Below are 17,663 nucleotides of genomic sequence, written 5' to 3'. Positions count from 1 at the left end.
AATTACATAATTTTTTTATATTCATAGAAGTTTCTTGAGTGAATTTATCTCTCTCTTTTAAATGAAACATTTATCCCTTAATGGCATGTATTTAATTTCATTAATACTTTAAAAATAGATATAGTACTACTTAACATAAAAAAAAACAAAGGCACCAAATTCATAAGAGTTGTTAAGGAAAAGTTAAACCTGAATGATTGGTAGTAGGAAATGAAGAGTGAACAGCACTATACTATTATTACTATGGCAGTGTTGTTGTTGTTGTGTAGTCGAAACGGTGCGTTTAAACTTTTATAGGAATAGGAGTAGGTAATGCGGGTGCCAGCTGTTACCATATCACCCTTCTTCTTCTTCTCTCGTCCTCCTCTTCTGTTCTTCTTCTTCACTGCTCTTCCTCTTCGATTAGGGTTTCATTTTTTCAACCCGATCTATATTGCGTTGCCGCAGCTATTCCTTCCTCTCTTCAATTTTTTCACTTCTCGCTCTTACACGGTACGCTGTTTCGTCTTTTTTGCTCTCTTATCGTAATCCCTAAATCAACCTTACTCTCTCTGTCTGTTTCTTCATTTCAGCACTTGTTAGCTCGAATCCTTAGATTTTTGTTATTATATTCGACATTACTATTTTTGGCTTGTCAAATTTGGATTTGGTGATCGTGCCACTTAGAGTTCGTTTTTTAGTGCAAAGAGGAAATATCGTTGTTTATTTCATTACTCATCTATAGAACTTAGTCATTGCTATAGTTGTCTCTTTTAGCTGTTGTCTTTAGCTGTAATTTTCCAACCTAGTGACCCAACAATGTAATCTAATCTGAGGTGCTAGGCTCAATTAATTTATTTGTTTGTTTTAATTTTTTATGTTCAAATCTTGTTGACACAGTAGGAGAGATGAACTCTATGGGGGAAAAAATGGTCTGAATGAACACGTGTGGTAAAAAAAAAAAGAAGCAGAAGCTGAAACCGTCTCCATGGTTTTATATGGTTCCACTTTATTTGATATTTTTGAGGTCTACTTATCTTGTTATAGGAAATTGCAGAAACAAAATCCTAGGGCTTAAAAACCACAGTTGTGAGAATTGATGCCTGAGAGAAATTCCAGCTAAATGCGTGTCAAAATTTTTCAGGCTTGAAAATCTTGAATTATAATCTCATTATGTTCTATGCAGTAGCATGTTTATATTAGATAGTAGTTTGGAATAGTACTTGATTCTGATTATCCTCTTTCAACAAGCTTTAAACTGTTCTCTTACTTTAATCACAGATCTTAAGCTTCGAAGTATTACAAGTTTGCTTCATTGCTATGTGGTGCCACTTGGCTTATCACCGGCAACCACCTGGTTATCCTGTGTAAAACTCCATGGTACCAGAGGGCTAGGGAGTCATGGGCTGCTCTCAGGATGCTAATTTTTATAAGGGTAAGCACTACTAGATTTGATGGATGAGTGAATCATTAATTTACAGTTTAGGTTTTCATAAGCTCCTGAGTCCCGATTGTTTGCAAACTCATGTATGTGTTATTGTTGAGGTGGTCATCATACTGTAATATGTATTGACAAATTCATAATGCATTTTTAAATATCTGTTGGATCAAAACACATTGGTATACTTTACTGGCTTGCGTTATCTTTGAGCACTGTTCTATGAATTATACTTCTGCTAAGTCAAGTGCTGATTAAATTGTTGCAGGTTCTTTGTGCTGTCAGCTAATTCTATTTTTCATCTGGCTTCCTACTTTCCAAGATGTGACAGCACGGGAAATACATGCTGACCACAGAAGAATTTCTTCTCTGCTAGAGTTAGCTAAGGAACCTCCTTCTGGAGATTCTGCTCTCTTTGACCCCATAGAAATATCACCTGCTGTATTACCGAAATTCCCATATCCCACTGAGTCTTGGCCACCAATGTACCCTACTTTCCCAACTAGATATGAACCAGTTTTAACTGGAAAATGCCCTGTAAACTTTTCTCACTCAGATATATCAAGTATCCTAGATAAAACAGCATCTGATTGCTCTGGACCTTTGGCAGCCCTTGTTGGGAATGTAATATGTTGTCCTCAGTTTAGTAGCTTGATCCACATCTTCCAGGGTTTCTTCAGCATGAAATCTGATCATTTGGTTTTGCCAAATGCAGTTGCTGATCATTGTTTTTCTGATATCATTAGTATTCTAGCCAGTAGAGGGGCAAATAGTACAATCCCCACACTTTGTTCCATAAAATCATCTAATTTTACAGGCGGGTCATGTCCTGTGAAGGATGATTCTACTTTTGAAAAAACAGTTAACACAAGTAAGTTACTTGAGGCTTGCAGCACTGTTGATCCACTTAAAGAGTGTTGTAGGCCTGTTTGCCAACCTGCGATAATGGATGCAGCACTACAGATTTCTGGAAGACAAATGATGATTAACAATGATGAAAATATGGCTGGGGAAGTAAATCACACTGACTATCTTAACGATTGTAAAAGTGTGGTTTATTCATATCTTTCCAAAAAACTATCATTTGAGGCTGCAAATACTGCATTCCGAATACTATCTGCTTGCAAAGTCAACAAAGGTATATTGTTTAACTGTTTCATTCTTAATGTAATATATTTTAAGTTTAGAGAGGTTGTCAGTGGCATGGCCAATCATCTCATTCGTGAATAAATTGGGAAGGAATGTGGGGGAATGTATTTAAGTAGTTTTATATTACTGGTCATAATGTACCTCATTCTTCACATTTTGAAATTGTTTTCTGTGGTATTGGTTTAGATTCTTGTGTCCTGTCCTGTTACATGAGTGCTTCCATTTTTTTTCCTTCCATATTTGCTGTTTGGTTATGGAGAGATTGGGTTCCACTGGGTAAGAGTTGGATTTTGTGTTTTTTCATTGCAGACAAACTAAGATTGGCAGAATGTTGAATAGAAATACACGTCCTTTAGACCTTCTTTTTAATTGCATTATGATATCTGATATAAATTTAACTGTTCTCAAAAGCATGCAAGTCAAAATATGAGATGGATGGATCTACCTGGAATGAAAGTTGTATTTATGAATGGCATATATATAAAATTTGTTCCGCCAATAGAATCATAATTGTTTCATTTTGTTGTTTCAACACTTAATAATAGAGTAAGTATTGCTTGTGCAGTTTGTCCTTTGTCTTTAAAGGAGCCAACAGAAGTAATTAATGCATGTCGGAATGTAGCTGCCCCTAGCCCTTCCTGTTGTAGTTCATTAAACACATATATTGCTGGGATACAAAAGCAAATGCTAATTACAAATAAACAAGCTATAATATGTGCAACACTTTTTGGATCTATGTTGCGTGGAGGTGGAGTGATGACAAATATTTATGAGCTTTGTGACGTTGATTTGAAAGATTTCAGCATACAAGGTATTTATCCTGCTCAATTGATATTCTTATTTCCTGCCCATGACCACTGTTTGAGCTTCCCTGATCTAATTCTTCTGTTGTGTCTCTGCATGGTGCTGGTGCGGCAGCTTATGGACAACAAGGTTTGCCCTTTTTTTCTATTCCTTGCATTCTGTTGAGAGCTGTTGGTTTTAAATTCAATAATCTGTTTTTAGACATTGGTTCAGACAACACATGGTATTGGCAGCAAGGACTAAGGAATTTGTGATGTAACATTTGATAGTTGAATCCAATTATGCTATTTTGGAATTCCCATTCTTTTTAGAAGGGTGATGGATTAGGTTGTTAGTTAAACTTGGGATTATGAGAGATGTATACTAGGTTGATTAGAATACAATCTTGGGTATCCCTAATAAATAATAATTCTATGGAGTGGAGAAAGAGCTCCTTTTAAAGCACAGTAAATACATGCTTGATTCTTGTCAATTAATATTGTATTGTTGGTAAATGGTGAGACTGTTGTTGGTTCATATGTAGGCTGTTTACTTCGAAGCTTGCCTGGTGATGTGATATTTGACAATTCATCAGGCTTTAGCTTTACATGTGATTTGAGTGATAACATTGCTGCACCCTGGCCTTCTTCATCATCTTCATTTGCATCTATGTCACTCTGTGCACCTGGTATGTGTTTGGACAAAGTTGGTTTCTCTTGATCGCTGCTTACTTTTTTAATTCCGGATGTTGGTATTATGATAGTACAATATACTGTTTGCATTTGCTTGACTTGTCTCTATTTTTTTTTTTGCAGAGATGTCATTACCTGCTCTCCCAACTTCTTCTCAGACATTAAAAAATAATGGTGAGTCCCATTTTGAAGTGTGTTATAAATTAATACTATTCTGGCTGTCAGTTGACGAATTTAATATATATCTTTAAATGTTTCAAGTTTTGTAGCATTGTGCATACCCAAGTTTTACGTCTAGGATACAAGAATTAAAATTTTGTTGAATTGTCTCAAATTCTGTGCTTTGAAGATGAGTGCAGTACTATATTTTGACATTGTGATTATGTTGGATTTTGCAGGTTGTACTTCTGATGGAGTGGGATTGCTTGTGCTTATTTTTTCATCTTTCATCTTCAGTACACTGTTGTATTGAAGATATTTTAGGGTTTAGATGTGTGTCGGGAAGGCATTTCAAAGTGTCTTTGGTGTGGCTTTTGCATGTATATTTTTGAATGGCCTCATTGTATTGTATAGAAATCTCCCCTCCCCCCCTCCCCAATTTCCACGTGTCTTCTGCTTGTATGTTCTGGAGTTAGTGCTCATTTGATTTAGGATCCATAATTGTGCTGTGAAGGGTTCCGTTATTTTGTGTTGAAATGCAGACAAGCAGATGCTAGATTAGCCGCTAAAGTTTACTATGGCAGCAACAGAGACTGATTAAAACTGGTTCGGGAAGGGGGAAATGAAACATGCTGACTTAGACGATGTTTTGATGCTAGTGGTGTGCCTCATTCGGAACTGACAATGTTGACTTTGACCACCAATTATTATATTTAAAGCACGTGAGTAGAGTTTAACTCGAGACTAATCATTAGGGGAGTCTTATGGCTTAGTATTAAGGTAAAATTTGGATATTTTTGGAGGTTAGAAACCTTTACAAAAATGTGCCAGATTAGCTCGAAGCGGACACAGGCTGGCTTCAAAAGGGAGCAGAGTTCTTTTAAAAATAAAATTAAATAAATTCATATTTTGAAAAATATGCAAAAATAGCAATAATATGCTGTTATTTATGTGGAGTCAATCAAAATGGCTCGACTTATTTTCTTTCCTTTCCCATCACGTTATTTTTCTTGTCCGTAATATATGAGAATCAAAATCTATTAATAATGGTGTGACATCTTTTTTGAAAAGAGTCTCGTTCATATTTGTAGTAAGCTTAAGAACAAAATGTTAAGTTATTCATTTTGAAACTTAACTAATTAAAATATGTATGATATAAAAGCCCTTTTTTTATTGGTTTGTCACAAATTAGTTTGAAGTATTAGTAAAGGATAGAAGTCACACAAGATCTAATAAAAATATTTCCCAAGTTATCAATAATAAGCGTTTGTAGTCCAACGGTTAGGATAATTGCCTTCCAAGCAATAGACCCGGGTTCGACTCCCGGCAAACGCAAGTCCTTTTATTTTTTGCCTTCATAGCTAGTGTTCAATTTCAATACACCTTGTTCTTCATTTTTTCGATCATATATAGTTAATAGAAGACTTATAACTAATTTATATTCTAACAAACCCTTTCTCACCCTTTTAGGCCACAATAATTACATTCATTCTTATGGTTTTGGGGGCAGGAAATCAAAATTTTATTTTACTCATTCACATAATTCTTTTTCTAATTTAGCAACCTTAATATTTGCCTTGGTCTAGTTTATTGGTTGTGTTGTCTCCGAGGATTGAAATCCAATCCGTTCCTCCTTTTTATCTGATAACACAAAAATGGCAAATGCTTTGAGAGTTGGCAGTGTTATCTCCCTCTACTCCCTTCGGAACACGAGACCCCATCTTCCCCTTCTCTCCAACGCCACGCGCTTCCGTTCCAAGTTCCCATTTTTCACCCTCTCATCATCGCCAAACCCATCTGGGTATCCTCCATTTCGCACACTCTCTTCTTCTTCTGCTTCCACAGATGAGGCAATGACCACCGAAACCATCACTAGCGATAATGCAAGTGGTGAAGCTGACAACAGTATTAAGGATGCGGCGGGGTTGCTTGACATGAGGGTTGGGCGCATTCTGAGAGCATGGAAACATGATGAAGCTGATTCTCTCTATGTGGAAGAGGTTGATATTGGTGAACCTGAACCCAGAATCATATGCAGTGGCCTTGTCAAATACATCCCTCTTGAAAACCTTCAGGTTTTACTCTTTTTTTCATAACTAGGTATTGACTTCTGCTCGATAGAGGGTTACTTTATTGCAAGTTTTTCAATTTGGATTTCCAACTGACATATTTTTGTTCTTAATATCAAGTTTAAATAAAGAACAATATAGGAAAAAAGAAGAAGTATTTTTTTAAACGAAATTACTAAATTTACTATGTTTTACATTTTTTTTTTTGTATTTCAGTCCAGAAGGAATACTAATTATGTGTCGAATTAGAGGGAAACAATCATCCTGGTCCAATTAGAGGGAATCACAGTACAAAGTATCGCCAACTAAATTTTCCTGAATCTTAAAATTTAAGGATATGCAGACAGATTCTATACGATGATATTTTGAAAATTAGCTTGAAGGTTTTATCCTATCTTGCAACTAGCTTTTCTACATGCGTGAGGGGCAAGAGAGTATAAACACATTAAAATGGCTGTTGCACTTGGACATGTATCCTTTCAGATACCCCTCAAACACCATCTTATACCCCTAATCTGCATCCAAAATTCTTTTACTTGAAAAAAAAACACTAATATTTTTGGAGCATTAATGATTTGGTTTTAATTTAAGATTTGTGTGTTTTATGTTAATTTTATATTGGTTCCATATGTTGTATAGTCGTGTATCCTATCATTTGGAATTTACCATATTCTCACATCTGTGTTGTATCATATTCATGTGTCATGTTGTATCCAAATCCATGGTTCCTAGGTCTGGTGCTTTCATAAGAGTAGAGAAGGAAGATATATTAGGACGAAAGATTTTTAGATGATTTTCACCTTATGAGATTTTGTAAAGGGAAGTATATTTGTGTGTGGAAACTAGAAACACATTATTTGAATGATTGCATCAAATTTTAAACTGCCACATGCCACAAAAGAATTAGTTCAGTTCAGGTTATTCTCTCTTGATAGTTTCTATGGTTTCAACTTTCAAATCCAAACTTCTATTCATTTAGATGATTCTTGTAGTGGTAGATGTGGAGGAAATGTATTACCAAATCTTGGACTGCACTTTTCCATTCTTCAAAGCTTCAATTTCTAAATTTTTAAAACTGACAATCAACAAATGAATTACCAGAAATGTACTCTCTTTTTCTGTTTTCTTCTAAATTTTTTTTGTGATAGACTCTTTAATGTATGCTTATGTATTTGGTAGGGTTCTACATGATTTTCTGACAAAAGAAGAATGAAACTTTGATGTTGTTGAGAATAATAAATAAAAATTGATGGTTATATAGACTCATTTGTCATTTGAATCTATGTACCACAGACTCTGGTATGAATACCAGACATGACACAAATATTTGCACTTTGACATGGCTAAAGTCTAAGATATAGAACATCAGGACAACACACACAAGATGAGTTACATATCTTTCAAAAAGAAGGTATATTCACCATTTCAAAAAAAGTTTTACAACTTTTTTACGTTATGAGCCTCACAAAAAATACTGAGAAACCTTTTTTTAAATATAATGCATATTATATCTTAAGCTTATATTTCTAAACATTTAAAAAGAATAAATGAATATTGTTTTTATAATACTTGTATCCTTGAAATACCATTCATATGAAGCGTTGACTCAAGTGTCGGTCAACAAATTTTTTTAATCTAATGACACCTCAAGCAAGAGGAGTTTTCATGCTTCGTTGGTTTGAATTCTTTGTGCAAAAGAAAATTATAAGATGCATGTGTCCTGTTCCAGCTGAGTATGTTAGCTGGAATTTATCAAGGTCTGAAAAAAAAACTATTATTTTCTATTGACTGCTCTTTGTGCATCAATTGTACTTATTAAAATGTGAATTCTATGAGCAAGATACTTTATGTTGTGTAAATATTAAATAATGTAAATAATGATGGAATAGGCAGACAAACTTATATGACTGCTTGAATAGTTGCTTTTGTGTGTGTGTGTGTGCATGGCAACAGTGCAGAAACGTTTTGAGGCTATGATGTTGTCATCATATTGATGTTTTCTGTACAAGTATTTAACATTATAACTAATTGTATGGCACACGCAGGGGAAAAAGGTTATTGTCCTTTCCAACCTGAAGCCAAGAAATATGCGTGGTGTCAAGTCCTGTGGAATGCTGATGGCTGCTTCTGATGCAAAACATGAAAATGTTGAACTTCTGTTCCCTCCCGAGGAAGCAACTCCTGGTGAAAGAATTTGGTTTGGAACGGAAGATGAAAAGGATAATCAACCTGATGCTGCCACTCCGAATCAGGCAATCGCTCTTCCTTAATAGCAATTAATATGACTGCCTAGTTGAATGGGAAGTTCTAGAATTTAGATGATTTATTATTTTATAAATAAGGCTAACTCGCATTTGAAACTAGACAGTTTGTTGGGATACCATACAGTTATTGTGTCCAATAGTAATTATCCATCACACAAGGTATTTATTACAACTAGAGATCGAAAAAACCACCTAGTGGAATAAGGTTTTGTTGTTGTTGTTATAGAGATTGAAAAACCGTAGGGTCAGGTGGCATTTTTAATTGGAGGCCCCCAAGAAACTTCTTGTTTGCATGTTGTTGTGTACCATAGTAGACTCTAGAAACTAAACCTTCAAGAGTATATAGATCAATGATTCAGCTTGGATGGGCGTTGTATATATGTAAATCTTACTACACCGTACTGTATAAATGAATGCCATTACCTTTTTGATTAAATATGTTAAGATAAACAAACTTTAATGTGTAGGGAAAAAGTTTATTGCTTAAATATGTTGTATAGAAAATTGAAGAATTGACTGTGAGGAAGAACAATCTGAAAATTGGGCTTTAGAGAGCTTAGAAAAATAATGATTATTGTTTTTCTCACATGTGGGTAATTTCAAGAGAAATGATTAATTGATCATCCTGTCTTTTTTTATCTAGATCCTATTCTTCTTCTTTGACCTGTCTATCTGGATCTTATTCTTCTGTGACAACGTGCAGCTACAAAAGAAAAAGATATGGGAATTGGTGCAGCCTCATCTTAAGACAGATACTTCTTGTATTGCAATGCTAGGGGAGCATGTCATGCGTACATCTGTGGGTTCAGTAGCATGCCAGTCATTGCAGAATGCAAATATATCCTGATCAGCACTGTCAATTTGTTACCCTACACAGCCATTCAGGCACTGCCTATCTGTATGCAATTATTCTGCTTCATAATGGAATTTTTTATTGATAAATTGGCGGTTGTTTTGTATGTACTTTGATTTTTTAAATAGTTTCAGTTTACATTTTATCACTTTCACTTGGACATAATGATTTCAGCAGAGTATAAACCTCATCATACTGCATAGGTAAATGATTTTCCTTTATGGCATGTTTACTTTTGTTTTCATTTTTTTTTACTTTAAATTACAAATCTACCATCTGCTAAACAATATAAACAAGAGTGGTTTTAGCTGCAACTAGCGATTATCTGCTAAACAATATAAACAAGAGTTTTTACCAGAAATTTATTAGTTAGGACACGAGTAACTCAAGTCCTTGGGTTTCGTTTTGGTCTGTAGTTTGCCTGTGACCTTTTTTTCTTTTACTATTATTGCTGATGAAACAGAGGTGATGAATAGTGAATACAGTTGTAGGACAAAGCTGTGGGGATCATTTCGGTATGCTATTGGATGATTGCGTAGCCTTATCAAGGTGGTTCAAATGCAATGTTGGGCGCAATCATCGTTGCTACTGTGATATACACAAATATTTTCAATCAAGAGTTCAAGGTCTTTTCCTTAAATGACCTCAATGACAAGTAAAAACAATAACTATAAGCCAGCATCCTTATTTTTGGCTATAAGGAATGAAGCCACATAAATATATCGAAACAAATTTAGACTACAAATCCCTGCTTTTTTTTTTTTATATAGACACGGATTTGAATTCTATTAAAACCATTCAAAATATGACTTAGTTGGTAAAAATAAGAGAAAGATAAAATACTTGCATTTTAAATTATACTATAAACATCCTCTCGATCAGTTGATATGTTTCCATCATATGAGTGACTTCCGGTTGGATGGAAGATATCACTTCCTTTATTAATTACTGTTTTATTCAGCAAAAAATAAAACTTAGAATGATGAAAAAGTGTCTTCGTCAATTAAATAATGGGACAGTTTTTAAATATACTGCGACTTGTATTGGGTCGCTCACAACCCTTTCCGTACGATACAGTACCTGTGCTTAGGGTTTTTCTTGTATGTCCAATAAGAATTGATAACCTGCAATAAAAAATTATATATGTAAAAAAAATTAATTATTAGATTAAAATTAATTGTCACAAAATTTATTATGTAAATTTATATGTACATTAAATATACATTAAAAGTTTTAATGTTATATATAATGACATTAATTATTTAAAATATGATTGATCTATTAATTTAGTTGGTTAGAGAATTATATAACATGAAATACATTCGATTCTTATCAGTTTTATAGAAAGATAAAATTGAAATTATGCATGTTGTGTCAGGTGTACCAGCAATTTGCCAGTGAAAAAAAAAACGCTTAACATGCAAAGTTTTGTGAGGAATTAAACCATGATACATGACTTAGACACATGGCTAGCCTAAAAGTAAAAGTTTGAAAGGACCAAAGTAATTAAGATTATATATATAAGATGTAATGATTTTGATAATATCATATCTTATGAATTTCCTGTTTGCTTTTTTCTTTTTGCTGAGAAGCCTCAAGTTTGTTTTTAACCACCCACAATTCAGCACTCGCATAAAAGATACCGGTTTCCACTAATATTTGTTTTTCCAACGTGAAATTTTATTTTTTCGTTTTAGTATATGAAGTTTTTTATTTGATACTTAATTTGAGATAAATTGATATTTCTAGTTATGACTCTATACCTAGACCAAAAATCAAACCTCAAGTCTTAATTAATAGATCCAAGGGTCGAATTATTTGTGACAATAATTTTATTTGGCCACAATTTTTTTTTCTTTGTATAACTTATAAATTGTCTGAGACATTCATGCAGAGCCTTAAAAACATTTTCTTCTGATATCACATATTTTCAACTATGAGGCCACAATCGTCTTATTAGAAGTCAGACGCCTTATCCATTAGGCCACAGGCGCTTATTTAACGAGACGAGCTACAGTTAAGTAATTATCTGTATCCAAAACTCTGGATATTTGGCATATGGAACAATTTTTTTGACAGGAACATATGAAACACAACTAAGAGTGGGTTTATATATAAAACATAAATATAATTTATTTTATGTTAACATATGCATGACTCACTTTATTAGTTTGAATTCAATCAAAGCAATTACAAACAAAAGGAGTAAATTTTTATTATCTTCTAGAAAATATAATTTTTTTTAGCTTCATGTTTTTTTTAAGTGTTTAAATACTTCTCACTCATTTTTCTAGAGTAGGGTAGATATAAGTCATCTGTGAGTGTTTTGTGAGGCAAAATATTTTTTTCTGATTGAGACAATATCTAGTATCTTCTCACTCTTCTTTCTTTTATACAAAAAAAACAAAAAAATCTACTCACTCAAAAGCTTTATGTATAAAAATATTTCTTATATCATCAACGTAATCACTTATTTCCCAGATATGCTGAGGACTTTAGTGAGAATGAAAAAATTGACCGGTGGGATATATTCTAACTCGTCTCATAATATTTATTGTACCTTGTAATATAGATATATATTGAGAAAAAATATATTAATAAAATAAAATTAACAGATATGTCAATGTGTAATAAAAGATACTATGATAATGTTAAATTTAATATTTAGCCAAAAAAATGCAGATAGACAGGTACTAGCGACAATAAGATGAATTTTTATTGGATGTTTGCATAAAAGCATTGAATTTACAGTCACCCTACATCAAATGTCTTCTAATTAACTTTGTTACTGGCTAAAAACTCATGTACATATGATTGGCAGCAGGCAGATCCAGCACTACTTGCCTTTTGCTCCACAACAACAATAGCAGACTTGGTCATTTCAGAGCTAAAAACTCATGTACATATGATTGGCAGCAGGCAGCAGCTTTTGATGTTATTGTTAACACAATGTCTTTCTCATAATATATATAGCCAACTATTTTGGTTTGTCTTTGCTAATTTTGATCGATACTGCTATTTAGTCATTTTTACAATTTTTTATTCTATGAATTGCTAAGAGTGTCTAATTTGCGACCCTTGTTTATGTACTGCTATTATTTTTTAATTGAATTTGTTCCCATATTTTAAATGTCTGATCCATTGTTAAATATAAATTTATAAACTGTAATGTATTATTACTCTTGTACCAATCTGAATTTTAAATTAAATTTTTTACTAATCATGTAAACATAAAATTACTTCCTAATTAAATAAGAAATTCAATGATATGCAATGAAACAGGAGGCTAAATTTTCTTTGGAAAATAACAAGATGCAAACTGAGGTCTTGGTAATGTAAATGTAGAAAAGAAACTCAAATCAGCAGGACTCACTTTGGCAAGGCCAAAGACAATATAAATTTTACAAGCTCCCGTCCTTGAATCCCAATAACTCCTCAATACAGTAGCAACTTGCTACACCACCTTAGTAGTCACTTGATTCAGGCTTCCGAGCCAAAAAGAAATACATTGGTGTGAAAATCTCTTTCCTGAAAATGCAACATATGCAGGTCAAGTTTGATAATCATGTGATCCAGAAAAATTCACAAGCTAGTCTCATTAATTCTTCAATAACACTTGAAAGTAGTGAAATTTCAACATCATTTTTTTTCATTTATACTTCTATTACCAATTCTAACTCCACTTGAATGTAGTTTTAAAATGACATTGGAGGATTAATGGAAAACTTACTTTCCTCCTTCAACTAGTCCATCTGCAGCCTTTTCTAGGAATTCTTGAACCCTTAGACTTCCCTTTGGAGCAAATCCAACATATTCTAGACCCTTGACCTATAAACATTCCAATTCACAACCCACAAATAATATCAATATTTTCAGTCATGAAACAGCACATGAATTCTTAATATAAATAAAGTGAATTAACTGTTAGCAATTTAAGTTTTAGTAGAAATACCAAGCTTCTTGTGAAAAATCGTCCAACAGCAGTTAGACGAAAGCTAGTAAGTGAGAAACGACTTGTATCCAGAGGAAAGTACCAAGGAACGGGAGACTCAATCGCAAGATCTTTCTCCCAGATTAGCTTTATGCACAAAAGAAATGAATCTTCCCTTAGCCAATTAGGTTGTTTGGGTCATATGTTAAAAATATTCATAGAACAATATTAGTGAAGAATATTAATAAGATATCGATGTTTACCTCAAAACCTGCTTGCTTTAGAGCTTCAGCACACTTTGTGGTCAATCTAATGTCAGGGAGTCCATCACCAATCTCAATTTCTGCCTATACCCATAAATTATTTCTATAGAATTACAAACACATGTTGAGGCAAGGGAAAAAGTACAGATATTAAGTCAAAATCTAAATTATTTCTACCTCTCCGTCATACCTTTATCCTTTGGTGCTCTTCGTTGTTGGGATCGAAAGCATCAGTCATGCACCATTCATATGCAGCAAAATATTGGCCAGGCTTCAACACTCTAAAGATCTCTTTGTAGCATCCATACTATCCGCAATTCAGTATCAAGAAAGACAAATACAAGTTTCAGATAATCCAAATTAAAGACAGAATTTTGTAAAATCACAGTTTCGCACACGCTCTTCATGCAGTTAAGCATGACCACATTGAAATTTGGTTAAGAAACTCTGGTCAATTTATGGGTGCATCCGCAACTACAAAAAGTTGATATGCGGTTGTATTGTAGGAAAAAAAGGATTGATGAGAGGTGAATTAAAGTATGAAAAAATGGTCACATACAGCATCTGGTGCATGACAGGTGGCTTCAATTGCATACACTGCGTCAAAACTATTGTCTTGGAATGGCATTTTCATGAAGTCAGCCTGCATTATCAAATATGATAATCATGCATTGTTAGCTTTAACCTTAAATTATATAATTTCATTATCAAAATATCCAATGCAACCCCCTAAACTTTTTCATCAAAATAAATAAATAAATCCAATGCAACATGGGGTGAATTATTTAAAGAAGATCAACCTTGACAAAGTTGCAAGTCTTGTCCACTCCAGCAATGCGATTGAGCGCCTGTTAATTAATTAAAGCTCATAAGAGATCAAATTGTTTTTTTAGTATTAACTACCCATTTTCAACAATAAAATGTGGTAAACTCAGAATTTATTCAGCAACAAGTATTTTAAGAATTTAAGATGATTGACATGGTCAAATTGCTGTGTCAACATGTTGTACAAATTGCATATTCATAACATACCTCTCCTCTTGTTATCTGATACTCATTGTTGTTCAATCCTGTAACTGATGTTGAGCTGCACAAGTACAACCAAGTTCAATTGAGATTGAGAATTACAAAGAACAGAATTTATGGAAATATAAGGGAGTGTTTGGTTGTTTTCTGTTTTTATATTCACTGAAAATAGAAAATGGTGATGAAAATATGTTTGGTTGAATTTTTATTTTCATTTTCAATGAAAATATTTTTCCAAACAAACCAAAAACGGAAAACAATAAAATCTCGTTTTCAGTTGAAATCCGGAACCTCAATTTGGTTAAAATGAAAATGTGGTGACAAGGTAATTTTAAATAAATCTAAAAATACATTTCCTTTTAAAAATGCATTTTTCAAAATTTTTATTTCTTGAAAGCAGACAATAAGAAGTGAAACCAACCATACTTTTAAATTATAATCTTTTGAAAATAAAAATAATTTTCAAAAAATAAAAACAGGAAATAAAAATACAAACCAAACACACCCTAATATTTTGAAATAGGATATCTCTTTATCCATGCAAAAAGAACATTACACGAATATACTTGATAGTTTTTATAAGCTAGTACAGGAAAAGCACGGAAAGCAAAGGGAAAAGATGCCTCATAAAGGAAGTTCCATTTACCTGAATCGAGAAATTTCTCTTAGTGGCCCCCCAATTCCACATCCAACATCCAGGACCTAAAAACAAACAGTATCAGTTTAATTAATATATAGTAAAACAAATATGAGTATGCTTTATTCAAGGTGAGAACCTTTTGTCCAGGCTTTAGGCCAAGTTGTAAAGCAAGGAAGTGCTCATGTCTTTTAATGCTTTCTTGAAGAGATTCCCCTTTCCATCTGAATGAGAAGAAAAGTAACAGAAGACATGAATGGTTGCTTACACTAAGAATTTTTAAGTGTGGAGAGCAACAAACCTGTGGGCAAAATGGAAAGATTGCCCCCAGCCAAACTCATAAAAGCTAGTAGAAAGATCATAGTATTTATTAACCTGAAAAACATATGGAGATCCTATGATACTCTTTTTGTAGATAATCAAGTTGGCAAGAATTAACATAGAACAACAAGACAACTTCACCAATCACAATTATTGTATATAAACAACGCCACAAGTGATTGATAGAGAATAACTAAGAATAGAAGAATAAAATAAATATTAATATCTCTCACCATATCAGTGTAATTAGCTTTTCTCTCTTCCTCTTGGCCTCCATGACAAACATGATACTTCTCATACCTGATCCATAAGTTCATTCCATTTGGTTTTATCAGCCATGATAACTAAAAATCAGATCTAGTACAAAAACATATACATACATATATATGTTCCCTCGAATATTGCAACAATGTATTATAAATAGTAATGTATAATAGGAAGGAAAAAGAAGAAGGGATAATATATCATGTATACTTCTCAACTGCGGACAAAATTTGAGATTTTTCAATCTTTCCACCAACACCTGATGCTAAATTCATTGTGACAGCTTCCGGCACCTCTCACAAGGAACTTGCTATAAGATGCAAACACATGAAAACCGAAACTGCATCAGAACCATCGAATATTAAAGCAAATGCAACGGGGCAATGAAAACGTGGGACAAATCTTACATGGAAAGAAGGGTGTCAGAGAACCCAACAGAAGGAAACGGGAATCTTTTCAGAGCTGAAGAAGAAGAGAGAGAAAGCACGTACGAGGTAGTGATTATGATCCTTTCTGACTTTTTTTCTTCTTCTATATAGACGGTCTTAACCATAATAAATAATAAATCAATTCAACTGAAAAACAAAAAAACGTTTAACGACAGATATACATATTAAACGAAAGCCGTTGCATTGTAATGCCAGACTGCAGAGTGAAGACAATCCACAATCCAAGGTAACAAATCAGCTGAATTTAAATACACATTTTACGTGTCTTGCCATTATGTTATGTGGACGGACACACGCATGACGCATGCATATTTGATTTGACCTTAGAAAATTAATTTTAAATACATATTTGATTATAGTTATATCTTTCACGGGGAAATTTAAAATTGATTATGAGTTGAAGGAAGTTTCAATAGTTTTGGTGTTAGAATTCAAAATTTTATAATAAAACATTTAAACATAAATCACATCATTTTAATCGAAATCAATTTTATCAACATTTATCCCAATATACTTATACATCTTAGAATATTTTTTCTTCCTTTATTTATTAAAGAATTCAATTAGAATACATTCATTATAAGGATTTTTTTCACACCATCATATGTATAATATTTTTTTAACCTTTATTATATCTACTTTAAAAGTCGTATATATAAAAAATTAATTAACTATAATATAAATATTTGTACATTAATTTTTTTTTGCCAACCATAATGTTCATGTTCGTATAAAGTATTCACACACTTAAGGCAGTAACTAAACTCCATAAGGACCTAAGCACGCACTAAAGGTGGATATTCCCATTTTTGTTAAATCTTGTCAAAAAAATTACTTCATTTAAACATATATTATCATAAAGGTTGTTCATCTTTTGATTTGCTTATGAATGAAACTCCCTTTTACCTTTCTTGTCATAATTAAATTAGAAGTTTGATCTGGTTCTTTTTATAAAAAATAATTTATAATATTTTTTTACTAAAATATTTTTAGTTGAGTTATTTTTTTAATTTAATAAATAGTAAGTGAAATATAATTGTATTTATGACATTTTGAGAGTCCAACTTTGTTTTGTATAAAGAGTATTTTGGGAATTTTACCTTGATCGTTCACATGCATAGATAATAAAAATTAAAGAAATAAACATATTAATGATGAGAGAAATCAAAAGAATTAGAATTAAAAAAATATTTAAAAAATAATAAGAGTATGCCTCGTTAATGTAAGATTAATTTTGGAAAAACATAAATATTTAGGACAAATTTAGTATTGCTAACTAAATTAACTTATTTTTTATTCCTAAGGAATTAATTATTTGAGTCTTATGAAAAAGAATGAATGGGGAATTTAATATAAAAAATTATAAATGTGTGTGCCAAAATAACA

The 17,663-nt window shown here is 32.7% G+C and overlaps 3 protein-coding genes and 1 non-coding gene across 4 annotated transcripts; 3 read left to right on the top strand and 1 right to left on the bottom strand.

The window, feature by feature from the left end:
- Window positions 1–309: 309 nt before the first annotated feature.
- LOC114380326 (uncharacterized GPI-anchored protein At1g61900-like) lies at window positions 310–4,944 on the top strand. Its single transcript, XM_028339328.1, has 8 exons — window positions 310–492; window positions 1,261–1,414; window positions 1,686–2,555; window positions 3,132–3,377; window positions 3,485–3,499; window positions 3,894–4,037; window positions 4,165–4,215; window positions 4,440–4,944. The coding sequence occupies exons 2-8, from the start codon at window positions 1,381–1,383 to the stop codon at window positions 4,511–4,513; spliced, it is 1,434 nt and encodes a 477-aa protein (XP_028195129.1). The 5' UTR covers window positions 310–492; window positions 1,261–1,380; the 3' UTR covers window positions 4,514–4,944.
- A 519-nt stretch (window positions 4,945–5,463) lies between these two features.
- On the top strand, window positions 5,464–5,535 carry TRNAG-UCC. Its single transcript has one exon. It is a non-coding gene; the product is annotated as a tRNA-Gly (tRNA).
- A 112-nt stretch (window positions 5,536–5,647) lies between these two features.
- LOC114378267 (tyrosine--tRNA ligase, cytoplasmic-like) lies at window positions 5,648–9,607 on the top strand. Its single transcript, XM_028336832.1, has 3 exons — window positions 5,648–6,275; window positions 8,315–8,521; window positions 9,237–9,607. The coding sequence occupies exons 1-3, from the start codon at window positions 5,856–5,858 to the stop codon at window positions 9,378–9,380; spliced, it is 771 nt and encodes a 256-aa protein (XP_028192633.1). The 5' UTR covers window positions 5,648–5,855; the 3' UTR covers window positions 9,381–9,607.
- A 3,048-nt stretch (window positions 9,608–12,655) lies between these two features.
- LOC114379538 (cycloartenol-C-24-methyltransferase-like) lies at window positions 12,656–16,685 on the bottom strand. The gene is made up of 14 exons (XM_028338219.1): window positions 16,236–16,685; window positions 16,039–16,138; window positions 15,798–15,864; window positions 15,545–15,618; window positions 15,383–15,467; window positions 15,253–15,308; window positions 14,613–14,667; window positions 14,381–14,428; window positions 14,140–14,223; window positions 13,771–13,887; window positions 13,581–13,664; window positions 13,339–13,464; window positions 13,117–13,214; window positions 12,656–12,914 (listed from the first exon to the last, which is right to left on the bottom strand). Exons 2-14 carry the CDS (start codon window positions 16,101–16,103, stop codon window positions 12,851–12,853), a joined length of 1,023 nt encoding a protein of 340 aa, XP_028194020.1. The 5' UTR covers window positions 16,104–16,138; window positions 16,236–16,685; the 3' UTR covers window positions 12,656–12,850.
- Between the last annotated feature and the right edge of the window lie 978 nt (window positions 16,686–17,663).

Source organism: Glycine soja, chromosome 12, assembly GCF_004193775.1.
Source record: "Glycine soja cultivar W05 chromosome 12, ASM419377v2, whole genome shotgun sequence".
Classification (NCBI taxonomy): domain Eukaryota; kingdom Viridiplantae; phylum Streptophyta; class Magnoliopsida; order Fabales; family Fabaceae; genus Glycine; species Glycine soja.
The sequence above is the reverse complement of the archived record's forward strand: the minus strand, read 5'-3'. Positions and strand labels throughout refer to the sequence as shown.